We start from the raw sequence: 19,983 nt of genomic DNA on the forward strand, positions 1-19,983 counted from the left end.
CAACATAGAATAAAAAGAAAATCGACGCACTTTTGACGAAGACCTGTTAGATTATGCAGGCCAAAGTGTTGTGTTGATCATTTCATTTTGTATCATGAAGCTATAAGCTCATTTCACATTTACATTTTTAAATTTATGGGATACACAAAATGGTTATTTTTTTTACTTTTTCATATTTAGGGAAATACATATTTTTTTTTCATCATTTTTCAACTATTTTAACTTTTTTTTACTTTTTTAAAACTTAAGAGAAATACACGGAGTTATAGAGAATAATGATGAACAAGAAAAGCGGATTGCAGTACATGAAAATTTAAAAAGCTGATTCACACAAAACAAAAAAATGAAAATTCGTAATAGGCATTGCAAAACAAAACATTGTAATATTCTACATGTATCACTATCATAATATTACTAGAATTCATAATGGACATTTCTAATTACTTTACATAGATTAGGGGCAAAGTTACACTGGGCTCCAGTAGAGTCCTTAGCTACCAAGTTTTCGGAACACAATATCAAACCACAACACTGAGCCAAAAATCAATCACTCCAGTCCAACTGTTATTATAACAGTCATGAAATGCATAATTTATGACGGGTTTGCCAAATCAGAATATCATAAATTCATAGGGATGTTCTAAAATATACCCAGAAATAATAGATATCAGTGGTTGACAATAATTGAAAAACATAAAAGAAAAAGATAATAATGCATTTCACAACAAAAATTAATTAAAATTCGAACAATGGCTATTTAAAACGAGTTACGATTAGGTTAATAACTTGGATTTTTTTTTATTTATAATTTTTATTGATTTTTATAGTTTTTATTATTTTTATATATTTTAAAATTCAAGCAAAAATGTGGAGTGGCAAAGTAAACTGATATACAGCAAGAATAAGTACAGCAGTTGTCAATTATGAGAAAAAACTCAAAACCTGACCTAAATAATGAAAGTTGTTGACATACCATAAAAATTATAATTACACAAAAATTTCTGAATGAGGGCGACATAAAAACAATACACATGATATCTGGAAAAGCTTAAAGTGAGTTTGTTATGGCTCACTAAAAATAGTACATAAGAAGCTAAAGCATTAATGCAGCACCCAACCTAATTTTCAAAACTAATAGGAAAAAATAATAAAAAAAATATGGAATGACAAGAATTTGTATGACAAAACATGCAAATCTGGATTTGGTGCAGAATTTTACAAAATGCTCTGAGGTCAGTTCAAGAGGTCAAATCTTGTGAGGGATGACCTAAATTGCCGAAATCGTTGCTGAAGGGTGGTGCATATGACTAAGAGTCAATTAGTATGTTTTCACAATCCAAGCCTATGCAAAATCAGCATTTCACACAAAAAACAAAATTATAAAATTTTTCCCTCAATCCTACCATTACTGGACTAGACTAAGAGTTAATATTTCTAATATTTGATCCCTTCACTACATATGCATGTCCATAATGTGTTGCAGGATACCACAGGATCATTCAGCATTCAGTCTGAGATTATTAGAGAAATTTAATGTTGAATATAACGACAGTAATGTTAAATATACGACGTAACAGTAACATGTTGATGAAATATTTGTATCTTAGCAATGTCTTTAGAATGTGGTCAGTTTGGGAAAATTCTCAAGATCATCGGAATCTGAAAAAAAAAATTCATTCAGATGACTCCAAAAATTGTGCTCAGTAGAGAAATATCATAACAATTTTCTATGTGATGTTCGACCAAGGCATTAGTTCAGCAACAATTACAAATCTTGAATATTGTTTGTTAAAAATGAACTTGAGGAAAACCTGGTTGAATTCCTGCAAATATAATAATATTTCAAGGGTAATTGATCGTCCGCAGATATGTAAAGACCACATTCAAAAAACGAAGACAATTACTCACAGTACAGTGAACATAGCAAAAATAGGAGACAAAATGAGTTATTGTTTTATCCAATACACTGGTTCTCAACCAGTGAGCCATGTCCCAATGCTGCGCCACGAAAAGATTTTGAGGTGGGCCACAGAACCATTAAAAAATGCTAGTTTTATTTGTATCACTATCTATAATTTTGATTGTAGTACCAATGATTGATGATGTTGTTTTCTGCTACTGGATGGTAATTTTCATTCTAATTATCAAAGGTTGCGAACCACTGATCTAATATGACTCCACGAACTATTTCGAGAATATAAAAGACAAGAAATCAAGTTTGCTGTTTTAGTAAATGGTATTTCACGTACCGTCATCACCTTCATGTTGTATTGTGCTTGGTTTCCACCTACTGCACCAGCTTCTTCTTGTTCATTTTGCCCCTTAAAAAAATTTCAATTTTACTACCTAGCATATTTTTTTTATCTTTATTACCTTCTATAAAAACGCAGACAAATATCATTCAAATTTAGGGATTAAATATTTCATATGGCTTAGTGATTGAATATCCCACAGTTTCTGGTCCCCTGGTATAGCAAAGTTCTGATATGCATAGTGACATCACATTTTGGGGGTTATCATCAACATGAATCAGGATAGGTTTTGCACATTTATCTCGGGGGAGGAAAAGCCGATAACACTGCTTAATCATATGACGAACCACAGACTGTCGTCTGGTTATCAGTCTATGTAGAGTATGGGGTTAGTTAGTCAATATTTTCAATTGCATGAACTTGAGGGTGGAGGAAGACATAAATGACCAGCGGTTACGCAGTTACGTGAAACACCCTGCAGCGCCAAAGAGTCCAGCAATCCTCTCGCACATAATTATCCCCCACAGGATTCGAACCTGCAAACCCACAGGGTAATCAAAGGGGTGGTACCAAGTGTATTCATATCGCTTAGCACGATGCACCACACAACCGAGCCTGTAACTGTCTATTACATCTGTAGGAGATGATTGAAAACATACATATGAATACTTTGAAAATCATTATAGAAAGTTGAGAATAAATATTACTCAAATCTTACTATTTGCTGATTGTTCTGATTTCCTCTCTCCGGTAGATGCAGATTCCCAATAATTGCTCCAGCAAAGTTGATAGGTGGAGGTCCTCTGCGTTGTCCTCTGCGTTCTATATATATAAGTATAAAAAGCTTTTAAAAGGTGTTAAAATGTTTTAAGTAGCATTTCATTTTAACGTCTGTTAATTTTGCGTTATTATTTTAACACCTAGTAGTTCTAACTGAGTTGTTATCAGGACGGTGTGATGGACTGGTCGTTAAAGTGTTTGACTTATGTATGTATCATCTAAACAGTTTGGAAACCACTGCTATAGAGTGATTGCTGTAAATCCCAATAGTCGCAATTTAGTGCATACTGTAATTCTTACTTGCTCTGCTTTAATTTTAATATCATGCTGTAGTCCAGGGGTGTGCAAACTTTATTACAGAAGGGCCAGATACAAGTAACTGGGTAAGGCTGCAGGCCGTGCCTTTGCTATGTTTTCTCAGCAGTGTGTATTTGGCAACATAATTCTGCTAGCTAGTGTTGCTAATATGGCAGTGGCACCCAGGTACTGGTACAGTATAGGCTTTGAGACGTAAAGAGATTGGAATGCCCGCACGTACCAGATAAACGAAACTAAAAACTTGTTTCGTGGGCCACGGGCCACATTTTGCACACCACTGTGCTAGTCGATTAAGATATAATCCATGACAAAACTGGAATAAATTGTTACAATGAGTTGGGCAGTCTATCGTCACCACAATATGATTCTGACTGCCAGTGGTTGCTCTTATGTATACTCGTATGTGTATTATTTACAGAAGTCCATGACAAAAAAAATTAAAATCTACATAATCCTGGAAATATACCTTTTATAACATTCTTTGACTGCGTTTTGATGCCAGAGTTTCCCCATTCATTCTTTCCCCAGACTTCGAAACGATATGTTTTACCAAGTGTGGGTGACTTCATTCTATACTGAGGATCTTCTGTAGTGTGAGTCTCTCCAAGTTTCACATCATCGCAGAAGATTTCTATGTTGTATAGAACGTTTCTGTCAGATACTGCATTTCAAGTCAAAATAATGTCGGATCCACTTCTTTGAGATGAAACATTTTCTATTTGTGGCAAAGCTAGAAATAAAGTAGTGAGTTAGTAAATATAGTAATCAGTAATTTATTTCTTCAACATGCTGAAAGTACAACTATACATACACAAATTGAAGGAAATATAAAAAAGTCGTATTCCAGGGTGAAAGGAGATGTCGAAAACCAATACTGTTTAATACAATCACTGTTTAAACAAAAAAAAAGTCAGGAGAAGACTGGGAGATGGCGATACGACCAGTGGTGGGATTCAATTTTTTTGTCAGTCGATTCCATCACAAAAGTCATATTTTTCACCCGATTCTGTTACAAAAAGTCATTGAGAGTAACCAGTAATGCTAACCGGTTCGCTGTTCTCATAAAATTCTGTGAGACGGTTCTACAGAACCGGTGCGAACCGGCTGAATCCCACTACTGGATACGACCTAAGGTCATCAAAGTCAGCCACCACCCATTCCAGATAAATAATTATTGAGAAAAAAATATAAAGTAACCGTCGACTAGTTATCTACCAAATATTTAAACGAAGTATACTCTCAATACAGATAATAATAGGTAACAGAGAAAATAAGTGAATTGTAGAAAATTATTTAAAATTAGTTCGAAAATTGAAAGATAGTAAGCAAACAGTGGCAATGTGACCATTATATGATGGACAGTTACATGTTTTAATCATTATTGAATATTATAACTATACTCTAGTAATCCTTAACAAGAAAATTTAGGTAACTTTTTTTAAATTTCACATAGGAAGCCAATCTAATAGATTCAGGAATTTGATTCCAAATTTTTTGGACCAGTGAACTTGATTGATTCTTGGGAGAATTTTGTGTCAGCTCCAAGGATAAAATATGAATTTTATAAAGAGGATCGTGTATTATACGAATATTGGCTACTACAATCGGTGAAATATGACGCAAACGATTCAAGTAAACTCGCTGAGAAGAATTTATGCATGATTTTCCCTATTTCATAGTGAAATAAGTCATTCAGTTTCGAAATAGTGGACTAAGTCTAGTTCGCAACGGCACATTTGATATAGTCCTGACAGCGCGGTTTTGATGCTGAACCCCATAAGACAATACCATATTGAATGGAAGAATGAAAAATTGCGAAATAAACAGTTCGTAAAATGGCACATAATTTTTGAGCATGATTAAAATACCAACAGCCCTTGACAGTCTATGCACAAACATGGATTCGGGTATCGGGTTCCTCATGTTTACTTTCTTTCAAAGACTGGCCACTACGAGACTAGTATAAGTTTATTTCGACTCAATAATCAGCATAGGCTTATTACGGCTATTAGACGATGAAACAATTGAATATGGTAAAATGTATATCTTCCCGGACTTCCCAGATAGCAATGTCTGTTCAACTGTTTGTCACCAGTTGGGAGAAAAATTTATCGCCGGAGTAAGGCCGAGATCGCCATGGCGACCAATTTCGTCCCTGTTCTGCAGAACAATTTCAGAAAGCATGTAGAACAGAACACAGTTTGAGAAACGCTGCACTAAAGTTTTTGAAACAATTGATTGTACTAAATTTCAGTGGTTCCCAAATGACTAGTTTTCCACAAGACTATTGCATCGTTCAATTTAAACTCATTTAAATGAAAAATATTTGTTTTAAAAAATGGAATAAATTAACAAAATTAACATTGAGAGAGGGAAGACTAAGTTAAAATTTTAGCTGCGTTATAATAATATATAATTTAATATTTATAATACAGTCACACAATCATAAATTGCATTAATGCAATGCGTGGGGATTTGTAATACAGAATTATAAAAACTGTTAAAATTAACGTTGAAAGAGGGAAATACAAGTTTCAATATCGGAAAAAATACCCTGATTTAAATTAAACAGATAATCCGATGCATTACAGGAAGTAAATTAAATTTGAAAACCTATGGACTTATTCTTTCTTTTTCAAAGAATCTTTTTTCTTTTCAGAGGATTTTTCCTCCCCGGCTTTTTTCTGAGGGGATTTTTCCTCCTCAGCTCCCCCATACGCAGAATAATCTATCACGCAACTTGTGATTATCTTCTCAATTCGATGGAACGGATCAAAGTTGACGCCAAACTTGGAAGAAGCCTGAAATAACGAGAATTTGTTAAACTTCTTATATGTAGAGTTGGTCTGAACGTGTCATAGGACTTGAATTCCTGCTATCTAACCTCTAAGTAACCTGCATGAGTTCATAGGTTCGAATCCTGCAGGGAATTCCAAGGCCCGCGCTATAAATAAGTTTGTAATTTTTTGTTTAATGGGAGGGGGTAAATTGACATGGCATGGGACCCTGTGTACAAATACAAGGCAAGAAGAATTTGTTTCAGTGACATGCCCAGGTAATGTGTTACCAGATATTCGAATAGTAAACTGCAGCTCAAATATTTTAGTATTGATACGATATTCAAATATTTCGCCTGCTCTACTCAGTATTTTTGGATTTGATTCACTATGTAAATAAACTATTTTATTTCCAAGGTAAATCAAAACTTGGCTGGTATTTGAGTTTGCAACCCACAAAAAACTTTCTAATGTGAAAGTGGATTGCAACCATAAAAGACATTAGGCAGGCCTGCTGTAGAGAATAACCCTTAACCTGGTACACATTACGGGAGTATCAAATTGGCCTGGCCGTATTAGAACGCAAAAAGGTAAAAACACAAAGTGTTAATCTATTTCACTCAAGTTCAGCAGGCCATAATAAATCATGAGCTAATTGCCTATAATCTATTATATCTTACCGATATCAGGAACATCACTGTTAGTTGTAGAAGAACAACAGTGTTGAATGAGATCGGCAGGATTCCTAGAAGTTGTAGATTGTAAAGTAGAGAGAACAGAAGGCTGAGCTTTGTTACTCTGAAAAAAATAGGATATTATGGTAAATTGCCAGTAACTAAATTCAAAATTGTGTGAACGGGTTCTCTTTTGTGTCAAACTGGTTCCCTTATCTTAGAAAACCATTTCATGTTCCCAAAGAGCGATTCAGAATTCTAGAACGGGTTCCCTTATGTATCAAGCTCACTAACAACGGGTTCTTTCATTTTCAAAAATGTATGAATGTCACTATCAGGGCTGGAGTCAAAGCCATGGAGCATAGCCTACCGGGTTAGATGGAGCCAGGGTTACCACAAATTTTAGTAGCACTAGCTCATAGCATCTTATTAACTTTCATTATTTTAGTGATATTTAGAAATTGGAGTCAAAACATTGAATTTTGTTTCATAGTGAAATCTATATTTAAACTCTTTTGGAATTGTAAACTTGATTGTCTGTCTGCTCTAAAGATTTGAAAATCTTTACTCCTGCTCGGATGTGCCAGAAGTTTGCAATAAATTGAAACTCCATAGCCCAGTCACTAATTACCGTAATAATTACCGTAATTTTTATGTCTGATTTGTAACAAATCAATACTCACGTCACCAAATGAATAGATTTCACGGTTTCATGATTCCATTGTTTCCTCACAAACGTTGCAGCATTTTTGACGAACCCCCCTCCGCAGGCTCCAAACATTCCAAGAATAGTACAGATCAAGAGAGAGTCAGGGAAAGCTCCACGACCAAGTTTCACTCCTAAATTATGAAAATAATTGTTTGAAATAACAAGAGAGTAAAATTCCAATAATTGCACATATGTGGAGATGAGCACAGCGAAATAAAGTGTTGCCGTGTGGGAATCGTAGTGGAACAAAATTATTTTTTGAAGTGAACAATACCTTCAAGAATACCTGAATTACAAAAACGTTGTTCGGAATAACAATAGAGCACCGCTTTGCATTCATACCAGAAAGCAGCACATGTATCAATGCTCAATATATATGCTGGCCTTAACTGAGAACCGAGACTACGGAAGAAAAACAAGCACAGTGGAACACAGCGTATTTCCGTGTGTCATATAATAAAGTTCTTACAAATTAAATTTGTCCTGAAATCTGGAACAAATGACTGGCTAACTTACACCATACCCAACACAGACTTGTAACTGAAAGAGAGGCCAAGGTACCTCATATTATTAAGCTGTCTTACCAACATTCCTTTCCCCTGATATAAATATGAAAATCATTCCTGAATGGCTGGAATTGCGAAGTTTGATGCAAATTTTTCACAAACATCAAATATCAGAAAATGTAAACAAATATATAGCATACCTTTTATAATTTTTCTTGTTCGGATCATTTCTTTCCCAAAACAATCACTAACATCGCTGGTTTCCATGACAACAAATTATAAATGACATCTTTGGGAGAGTAGAAGATGTGCCACCATACTATTGTCATCATGAGAACTGACTGAAATGAAAAATTAATATTTATATGTCCAGGCTATCATATGCTATATTGCCACCGATACCTGTCGTTACGTAAGGAGCTACAATTTTACGAATGATTGAAATCTTTCCGGTTTAGCACAGCCTACTCCAGCGTTTCTCAAACTCTGTTCCACAGAACACTACCGTTCTGCAAGGTTGGAACAGGGGTCGAAATTACGACTAAATTGGTCGCTATAGCGATCTTGGCTATAGCGATCTCTGGATCGTGAATTCGACCGCCGGTAGGCCTCGTACCAGTTTGGAAAGCATAGCATATGCTTTTTTACTCAGATTACCTATTCAGGGATGTGCAGCTTTCAATACAAGGGGTACAAATAAGTGGGTGAAACCGCGGGCCACACCATTATTTTAACAGAGGTTTCTAGTAGACACAAAAATATTGGTTATTGATCCTGACATGCGTTGTTCGCACAACCTAGCTGTTAGGGCATTGTAAGGTCATAGATAATAAATTGGACTCGGGTATAGGCTTTGCAATGCAAATGGATCGGAATTACTCTCACATACCAGATTAAACAACTATAAATTGCAGGCCGCATTATTTTTCCTTGTGGGCCGCATTTGGCCACAGACCGCAGATTGCACACCCCTGGGCTTAACAATAAAACAAATCCATACCTGATTATTGGATAGAGGAGTCAGAGCAGGTTTTCCTACACAAACACTTATGATCATCCCTCCACCGTAGCAACAAGCTATCGACATCAACCATGTGGCAACTGGCTGTTTCCTTGCCTTGTTGACATCTGAGTTTAAAATAATTTTCTTAAAGAGCTCTGTGATTGTAACTCGGGGGCTTTCCGAGCTATTCACTTACTTATTAAAATACTAAATTGGCTGATTTTGTGACTGTCCAAAAAGCTCTAACGTCATCAATAAAAATTTACAAGCGGAGTCATTAAATAAAGTAATTTTAATTTATTCAGAAACAATAATCGGCAAATAACCATTGTGTTTTTATTATTTGAAACTAATTGTGGGGCTTTGTACTAAATAGTCAACTGCTTCCCGGGTTACATAACACTACAAGTTTGAGAACCCCTACACTAGAGTATATCTCAGTTAAAAAGCATGCAATAGATTCATTTTGGATTCTATGTTTTGCCCAAAGTATTATTATTTAGGAGGTATCAACTACTGATAGAGAATAGGCCTTTAGAAAGCATCAAGCCATCCGTCTGAGTCTGCGGGTCGGAACCAGTAGTGGGATTCAACCGGTTCGCACCGGTTCTATAGAACCGTCTCACGGAATTTTATGAGATCTGCGAACCGGTTGGCATTACTGAAAAAAACATGACTTTTTGCAACTGAACCAGCTAAAAAAAATATGACATTCGTGTGATGGAACCGGCTGACAAAAAATTTGAATCCCACCACTGGTCGAAACCACATTTTTTGAAACGTAAAAAACTGTCTATATATGATAAACTTACCCCAGTCATTCCGTACTCCGTAAATTACCAGAGTATAATGAGCAATCTCTATGATTGTTGTCAGATATACTATCAAGTTATTCGTTGCGTCTGCTATCGATGAAACATCCATTATGATATACTTACTGAGATACAATAAAAAAATTAGAAATGGGTGTTGTATAATTCAGTATGAATATACAGTATATAAATTTGAAAAAAATTATCATATACCGTACAGTCCGTATATATGAACGTGCCGGCAGCGGCGCAGCTAGCAATAGGGGGAGATGTTTGATTTGAAAATTTTCTCTTCCACTTGCAAAGAGTGACGAGCTACACGCAACTGTGAAATTTATTCAACAGCATTTCGCTATGAAAGCCACAGCAGTTGTCTTGAATTGCAGTTTGTTTCAATTTCAAATGTCCTTATTAATATCTTACAAACGTGAAATAACGAGTATATAAAAACCAATGACAACCAGGGATGGCCAAAACCGAATAGTTCACTATTTCGAATACATTCGAAATTATTTTTTTCGAATATGAAATTTCGAATACTTCGAAAATAAAATCCATTAATTGAAGCTTATCTAAATGTATGTAGGAATTTCCATACAATAAGCAATGGAATACTTGCTATCTACAAGTTACAACCTAGCTATATTACCAGGCATTTCATATTTGCAGATTATTGCAGTATATATTTTATATACCATGAGTCATGTTAACAGAATTAAATTAATACGGCAACAGTGGTATCGATGATGGATTTGAATATTTGCGCAACACAAAATCATCCTAGTAAAACGCTCATATTTTTAAATACCCACCATTATCCAAATTATTTTCCAAAAAGCGGGATAAAGTATGAGTTATTTTTCCGACTTGTGACAATTTTTTCGTGAGTACAAAAATACAAATCAAAAATTAATTATATTCGGGAACTTTACCACACATTTTAAGTCCGAAGATCGCCGTTGTATGTTTGAGTAAAATTACTTTTATTATTTTATAAATATTAAAATAGGAATCAAAAACTATTTATAATCGGGTAGTTTACAACACATTCTAAGTCCACAGATCGCCGTTGTATTTTGTAAATACGAAAATAGGAATCAAAAATTAATATTAATCGCGAGTTTGCTACACAATTTATGTCCACAGATTGCCGTGATATTGTGCCGAATATAATTAGTTTTTGATTCTCATGTTCGTACTCACGAAAAATTGTCACAAGTCGGAAAACGAATTTATATTTTATCCCGTTCTTGGGAACTAATTTGGATAATGGTTGCCATTGGTTTGTATTTAAAAGTATGGACTTTTTACTAGGATGATTTTGTGCTGCGCAAAATATTCGAATCCATACCACTAGTTAAAATGCCTTACCGTGTTAATTTAATTCTATTATCATAACTCAAATGTTAGTAAATCAGTTTGCAGTTTACCACAAATTTTAAGGTCACAGATCGCCGTTGCATTTTAGAATTATAATAGTTTAATTATTTTGTAAATACGAATCCGAAATTATAGTTGGGCAGTTCACCACGTATTTCATGTCCACAAATACCCGTAGTATTTGGTATTAATACTTTCAATATTTTATCAATATAAAAATAGGAATCAATATTTAATAAAATCGGTCAGTTTACCACACATTTTATGTCCACAGATTGTCGATACAACCATGAGTTACGTTGAACATAATTAAATTAATACGGCATGACATTTTAAATGCTGGTACCAGTCATGGATTGGATTATTTTGCGCAACAAAAAATCATCCTGGTAAATGATCGATACTTTTAAGTATCGTCATCAGAATTATTTGCCAGAAATTATTTTCTAATAAATCGACATGTTTTTCCAACTTGTGACAATTTATTGGATATCGTAACAATGACTGCTATAAATACCGTATTTCCCGGCTAATAAGTCCACATGGCAAATAGGACGATGTCTATTTTTAGCACTCCAAAAAGGGTTTTTTCCATAAAGGCCTCCAAAAAGACGGGTAGAAAAATTTTGTCCCTGTTGTTCAGTTATGCCGATATACGCTAATAATTTTAAATGTTTAGAACCAGATCATGTTAGTTTGGTAATATCATACTCACAGAATTAACTATTTTTAACAATTGATCGGTAAATTTAAGTTGTAAAGCGGCAATCATTTTGGACAACCTATTAACCAGAATGTTGAAATAATTTTGGAATGTGATAAGTAATACACTGTACGTCCACGGGTTATTTCACAGCTGTGTTTTCCTGTCGTGTTCTGCTGAATCGGCAAAATGAAAGGGTCACAAATCACTTTATCTCCGTGGCCTAGAAAAGCGACTTATTAGCCGGGAAATACAGTAAATGTCAATTTTTCGACGTAATGGAAATGAATTTGTAAATTAGAAGCCTTGTAGACGAATGTCGGCAATGTCCACCCACGCAAACGTGCAAATGTGTCGCAACACTATGCGACGTACGGTCGCACAGAATATATACAATCAAAGTGCCGATTCTAAGTCATCGTCATTACAATACGCGAGACAGCGTAAAAATCCGTTTGAAGATTCCCGTAAAACGAAACACCACGTTTACGGCGAAAAGTGGCTACTATTCGAAATTATCCGAAAATCAGCCGAAAAGGTATTCGAATACTTTGATATTCGAATACATTCGAATATTCGATTCGTTTTGGACAACCCTGATGACAACACACTGAAGTAAAATCTTGAAATTCAAAAAATTTCCTAAACCTTCCACTGTTCCACTAAGGCTCAAAATATTACGCGTAGACTATTTCTGTACTGCAGTTATGTGCAAACTTTTGAACTGTCTTTCTACCATCCTCCCAGAAGTAACTACTTAAGAAGCTTCTTATTCTACCAACTTTAACCGCCTTTAATAAACAAAGTATACAGGTATAGCAAATAAAATTGACCAACGCAAGGTCGCGCTTTAAACCGGCGAAGTCAGCTGGGAATGCAGCTGCACTCAGAACAGCTGTGCTGTTGACCAACCCCGTGCAACTAACTTGTCCCATTATGGCGTCATAGGTATATAAGGACTTTGCTGTTGACAATAGGCGGGGTCAAATTGTGTGCAGCGGAGCGTTACCGATAAGTCCCACTGAACATGGACCTTTCCCCGAGCATCGACTACCTTATTTACTTCGTGACATTGGCCAATCAGCAAGATGCACAAAGTGACGTAACAATGCCCCCATTTCGCATCCACTCAGACACTTTTCTCACTCAGACAGATTTTCAAGCGTGGTTGTAAACATTACCTCGTTTTTGCGTTTTTGAACTCTATCCTTTAGTTTTCAGTTGTGTTTCGGAAACTTTAAATATAAATCAGATATTCAGACTTTTAAAAACAGATCGTTGTATGCGATGAATCATAATGATGGTTTGAAACACATACCCCATTTTACGGGCGCCAACACACAAAAGCACCCTTAAAATACCCTCGAGAATATTGCAATGGTAAAGTATAGGAAGAATATTCCGGGGTCGAAGGTCGGGGAAAGGTGCATAGCTCTCAATCAACCAATCAATTTTATTTTAATCACTCTGATAGGAACAAAACAACAACAAACGGACAAACAAAACACAGAGGACCTGGAAGACGGGCATAACTTAATAAAAAATTTATAAACGTACAAGTACGTGCCCGTCCACCAAAAACAGTCAAAAGAACACAATAAAACAAATAAACGATGTAAAATCGGGCAATTACAGTACCTTAGGATAGAATTTACATATTTATCCTGGAGAGAGAAAAACCGAGAAGACGACTTAATCATATGGCGAACCACGGCCTCTCGTCCAGTTACCAGTCCAGGTTGGTATGGGATTAGTTAGTTATTTGTTTTCGGAAGCATGGACTTGATGGTGGAGGAAGCCGTAACCGACCAGCGGTTATGTGAACCACCCTACGGTGGCGAGGAGTCCAGCAATCCTCTCGCACATGATTATCCCTGCATGCGATGCGAACCTACGAAGAGTAATCGAAAATGACGTGGCGAGCTTATTCCTAACGCTTAGCACGATGCGCCACACCGCCAAGCTTTTCAAATGAATTTTAAAATGTGAGACGTGTATTTGTATCGTAACGATGCTTTTCCTGCAAAAATATGGAATAAAAAACACTCGTTGACGTTAGGGAGGATTGAGGATTGGATAAGTTGAAATATTTAACCAATTTTTATTTTCATTCCAATACAGCAAGATTAGGTACAGTGCTGTCAATCATGATAAACAAGAAATGTACAGTACATGAAAATTTAAAAAGCAGATGTATACAAAAAAAAATGGAAATTTACAATAAGCTTTGCATGTCATTGGGATATTTTTGTGGCATTTTTTTACCAGTGAAAGTCCATTTTGTGTCCAATAATAGAAGTGAAATTCAAAGAACCAACTGACATGATAGCACCAAGAACAACGTTAGCCTATACCGCCAAAACTAAAGGCTGTTGAAAACTTGGGATTTTTTTTTCGTTATTTTTCAATTTTCATTTTTTCATATTACAAAATTTAGGGAACACATTAATTTTTTTTTTTTTTTACTACTGTTTTTTATTTTTTTTTTGATATTTTATATTTTTTAAACATGAAATTTTTTTTTTGGCTATTTTTTTTTTTCACTTGGAGAAACACACGTAATTATAGAGAAAACCTAGGTACAGCAGTTGTCAATCATGATAAACAAAAAATGTACAGTGCATGAAAATTCAAAAAGCTGATGTTCACAAAACAAAAAATGGAAATTCGCAATAAGCATTGCTTGTCATTCTAACATGTATCGCAATTATAATATAACTAGAATTTATCATTGATATCTCTTGTTAATTTACATAGATTAGGGGCAAAGTTACACTGAGCTCCAGTAGAGTCCTCAGCTACAGATTTTTAGGAAATAATCGCAGTATCTAAAATTCATATGAATGTTCTAAAATATACACAGGAATAATAGATATCAGTAGTTGACAATAATTGAAAAACATAAGAGCAAAAGTTGATAATGCATTTCACAACAAATATTAATAAAAATTCGAACAATAGCTATTTAAAACGAGTTACGATTATGTTAATAACTTGAAAATTTTTTTCACTTATAGTTTTCATTGATTTTTTCGTTTTTTTTATTTTTCATATTTTAAAATATAATCAAAAGTGAGGTTACAAAGAAAGCCTATAGACAACAAGAAGGATTCAAATACAGCAAGATTATGTACAGTAGTTGTCAATCATGAAAAATTAAAAAGTCTCAAAACCTGAAGTAAATAATGAAAATGACACACCATAAAAATTACAATTACATAAAAATTTCTGAATCTAGTCGATATAAAAACAATGTATGGAAAAGCTTAAAGTGAGTTTGTTGTGGCTCACTAAAAATAGTACATAAAAGCTGAAGCATTAATGCAGCACTCAATCTAATTTTTAAATTCATCAGATAACAAGGACTCGTTTGAAACAAATGAAAATACATGCAAAAGGATTTAATGGAGAATTTCACAAAATGCTGTAAATTATTAAATATTGGGCGCTCCAGAATTATTCGTACCAATGTGGGGATTAAGTGAGGCAAAGTAAAGCAAAAGGAAATTGCCCTGGTACAGAAACTTCGGGTGCCCAAATATTGAAATGGCTGCCCAAAACATTCATTCTGCAAAAATTATCCTTGTGAGCTTATGGGGTCAAATCTAGTGAGGACTTATTGTAAGCAAGAGAATTTGCAGAAATCGTCACTGTGACAGGATGGCACATATCACCAAGAGTCAGTTTATACGTCTCCGCAATACAAGCCTATGAAACTACAATGATGAACTAACTGATTTGCTACTCTCAACATTTCACATGAAAATGGTTTATAAAATTTTTGCTCAAATTCTATTATTACTGAAAAATTTGACTATTTAGAGAACAGTCTTTGTGAGTTAATTTTTTCAATATTTAATCCCTTTACTACATGTGCAGGTCCATAATATGTTCCAGGATAAGGGGTATGAACTGCAGGATCATTCGGCATTCAGTCCAAGGTTGTTGGAGTAATTAAAAGTCGAATATGACTCTTTAGTTTAACGTTAACGCGACATGCCCTGCAACATTTGTATCTTAGCATTGTCTCATGTGTTCAGTCCAGGAAACTTCTCATATTTTTGAAGGAGTTTTCAGCAAAGATCATCAGAATCTAAAAAAAATTGTTCATTCAGATGAGGTTGGAAACTAAATAATTTGATTGCAAAAATGGTGCTCAGTTGAGAAATATCACAACAATTTTCTATGCGTTATTTGTATAAGGCATTAGAAAGGCAACTGTTACAAATATCGTTTATCACAAATGAAATTGAGGAAAAACCTGGCTAATTTCCTGCAAACATATTACAGTTTTAGGGGTCATTGATCGTCCACAAATATATAACGTCGCCTTGGCACACTGGGCGTTTCACAAGTTCCTATTCATTCTAACTCCCCAGAACTCCCCCAAAGAGAACCTGGGAAGTACACTTCTCACAGTACAGTACACATATCCAAAATACGAATCCAGAAAATATGAATCATGCAGACAAAATGTGTCATTGTTTCATCTGAAATGACTCCAATAATTATTCCAGCACATCAAAGACTTTTGGTTTAGTATGATTTGAGAAAATACTAATTTGGGAAGGCTGAAAAAATGCTTATGGCCGTGGCATTTCACCTACCGTTATCACTTTCATGTTGTAGTGGTTCATTCAATTGTGGTTCTCTTGCTTGGTTTCCACCAACTGCACCAGGTTGTATTTGTTCATTTTGCCCCTTAGAATAAATATTCCTTATTTACTATATGACATAGACTACTATCATTATTGACAGTGTTATAAAGTGCAGAATAATATCATTTAACTTTAGGGTCAGAATATTCCATATGAAATAGTGGTCTCAATATCCCATAGTTTCTATGAGGGTTTTCTATCAGCATAAAATATAACTGTCTATCAACATTAAAATCCATGCTAAACATTCTCAAAGTCACTAAGTGTAACTTGTCAAGAAGTTTGATTTTTGCTACTTATATGATAAGCCACATATTTTCTCCAAACAAGGCGCTATTTAGAGGGATGCCAAGAGAGGATAAATTTGAATTGGCATTGAGTTTTTGTCAGGTTGACTTTCCCAACCTACTTATTAAATAAAATACATACAATAAGAAATACAATTAAAAGGAATAATAATCAAACCACACCATTTGCTGATTGTTATGATTTCCCGGTAGATTCACATTTCCGATATTTGCTCCAGCAAAGTTGACAGGTGGAGGTCCTCCTCCCTCTATGAATATAATAATAAAAAGATATTCAATGTAGAAAATACCACATTTATTAACGTTTTTTTCAGAGGGTAAAATAAGTCGAACACACAACACAAAAAGAAAAGACGGAATTTCACTCAATGCGAAACCTGAGCTTAGGCAATGCCTAAAAATTCATTTTTAATTCTGTCGCGGGCCTACTAAAACAAAGCCTGAACAAGACGATAACAAATTTTTGAGGGACCACTAGCTTAAGGAGCAGAGACATGACTACGACATTATGAATCACGAATATTGGCATACTGCAAATTATACAGGCCTCCTCCCGGTGTCACTTACCTAAAGGGGGTAATGGAAAATGAAAGTCTTGCAATTCATGCAAAACATCATTTTTCAAAACTCTGCAAACGATGAGTCTTTCAGGATATTCTTGCAAATTAGGAAGGAGATGAAATGTTAATTTATGTCTCTGGGATGTTAGAAATGTGTTGTCCCAATCAAAACGTCCGTGAGGCATATTGAATTGTAAATCTTCTTGAACCCGATCAAATTGTAACTCGAGGCGAAGTCTGTCACCCGTTTTTAAAGCGATTGGATTGAACCAAATTGGAGCAAGACGTGCCCCTAGTTCTCTGTAATGGGATCTGATATTGGTTTCAGCAGTCTCACTTTTCTCGAAAAATGTGAAATGAAATTGGTTTCTGTCATATATATAGAGACAGTTGTCCACGATAACCTCTTGCTTACCAAGTAGCCATTTTAACCAATTCATGGCGACAGTAAATATACTAAACTTTCTGCATCGAAATTCTATGCTGTTATTCTCTGTGATTCGATCAGGTTTAATAATGTCCCAGTCAGTTTTACTTGAGAAATGTAATATGTCAATTTTGTCTTTCTTTAGACCGATGCACCATGACTTGATTTGCACAATCGCATCTTTGAGGAATTCAGAATCCGCGCTGATATCGAAAACTGGTGTGATACCAATGTATTCTTCTGGGCATATTGAATTGTCTATTCCAACCGACATCCAGACTTTTGTTTCTTTGTTGAAAGTTCCACTAGGAAATGTGACTTTGCATTCGTTCAGTATCATGTAGCCGCCGGCAACTTCAACATTTTCCGCTAAAAAAATAGATTTTTTCTATAATGCAAAAAATAATGAGGTGGTTCCAAAGTTATTTAAAGGACCCTTCCATTGACATTAGGAGTTCCATATTTATCCCAATCAATCGGAAAAGGGAAATAGATAAGACGTTTCAATAGCATGGCAAACACGGCCCTTGTTCGATCACCAGTCCATGTCGGCTATGAGAATAGTTAATCAGTAATTAGTTTTAGATGCATAAAGCCCATTAGGGAAAGAATGTCATTGGCTACAAAATGGGAGGATTGCTAATTACTGAAATAAAATGCAAGAAGTAGCTGAGCAGGAAATGGGTACTTGGACATAAATCACAGCAGGCTCAGCTCTAATTGCACTGTCATTTGAACATTTGGCGCAAAGAAGGCAAATATAGAAAAGGCTTGCTAGCACTGGGAATGCGACATAATATTTGTTAACATAAGTTATGAGAGCAATTCCCTGTGTATTGAGTTGGAATTTTCAATTGTTTTTTCCCAGGTCAATCAGGTATGGAACAACGTATCCACATTCAGGAATAGCAATATGATTTGGTTCCATAAATTTGGATTGCTTGTATGACCAGAGCACGATATATTTTCATTAATTACAGTCAAAGGAAGAGGATAATGTTTCGGAGCCACTAAAATAGTGGTTTCGGCATAAATTTTTCAGTACTCTCGAAGCATGACCATGATGGCGGACACCGTATCATAGTATGTGTACCAGGTTAGGATTAGGCCATAATTCCTGGTACAAATACTATAGGAGTCACTTGGCTAGTCCCAGAACTCAATATGTGTACCAGGTTAGGATTAGGCCATAATTTCAGGTACAAATACTGTGGGAGTCACTTGGCTAGTCCCAGAACTCATAAAAGAAATAAAAAAAGGAAAATTGTGATGAAAATATGGCCTAACCCTAACCTGGTACACATACAACATTCTGGTGTATCTTGGTTAACATACTTCGGGGGTGCCATTATTTCACATAACAGCTTGACATAGTGCAGTAGAACATCAGTGAACAAATCTTGAACTACCACAAATGGTAGAATAAAAACACTGTGCCTTGGTCAACGGATGTAAATCATTTTCATTTCGAAAAAATGTCATTTTGAAACCACTGAATTTATGCCAATAATCCTTTTTCTCATTACAAATATACAGCATTGATATGTATGGCAATTCATATTTAATTGATTTTTTGCTATTCCAAATACTTGCCCAAAATTTTTTTTGAGTCCTAAGTAAAGTTGCTATGGCTGTTATTCGAGTTCGAATGAGTGAGTTATTCGAGTCCCCCCAACATTGCTACCAAGGCTCACAGATGACCGATTAATGTGTTGTAGAAACAACATTGTCAGACACAAATTGCAACTCTAAGTTTTTAAAATGAAAATGCTTGCTATTTGTTATAATAATGATGATGGGAGGGGGGGGAGGGGGGGCATCATACTGATACACTCACTATTTATTAGAACAACAAAGAAGTTGAATTATGAGGTTGCTACTTCACCTAATAATTAATGGCCATAACTTACATTTGATAACATTCTTTGACTGTGTTTTTATGCCAGAGTTTCCCAATTCATCTCTGGCCCAGACTTGGAAACGATATTTTTTACCAAGTGTAGGTGACTTCATTCTATACAGAGGAACCTCTGTAGTGTGAGTCTCTCCAAGTTCCGCATCATCACAGAAGATTTCTATGTTGTATAGAACGTTTCTGTCAGATACTTCATTCCAA

General features: G+C 35.2%; 1 protein-coding gene across 1 annotated transcript; it reads right to left on the bottom strand.

The window, feature by feature from the left end:
* Positions 1-13,979: 13,979 nt before the first annotated feature.
* Positions 13,980-18,222, bottom strand: LOC120334452 (uncharacterized). Its single transcript, XM_078119651.1, has 4 exons — positions 17,448-18,222; positions 17,043-17,128; positions 16,522-16,615; positions 13,980-16,007 (listed from the first exon to the last, which is right to left on the bottom strand). The coding sequence occupies exons 1-4, from the start codon at positions 18,205-18,207 to the stop codon at positions 15,988-15,990; spliced, it is 960 nt and encodes a 319-aa protein (XP_077975777.1). The 5' UTR covers positions 18,208-18,222; the 3' UTR covers positions 13,980-15,987.
* Positions 18,223-19,983: the final 1,761 nt, after the last annotated feature.

This window comes from Styela clava, chromosome 2 (assembly GCF_964204865.1).
Source record: "Styela clava chromosome 2, kaStyClav1.hap1.2, whole genome shotgun sequence".
Lineage (NCBI taxonomy): Eukaryota > Metazoa > Chordata > Ascidiacea > Stolidobranchia > Styelidae > Styela > Styela clava.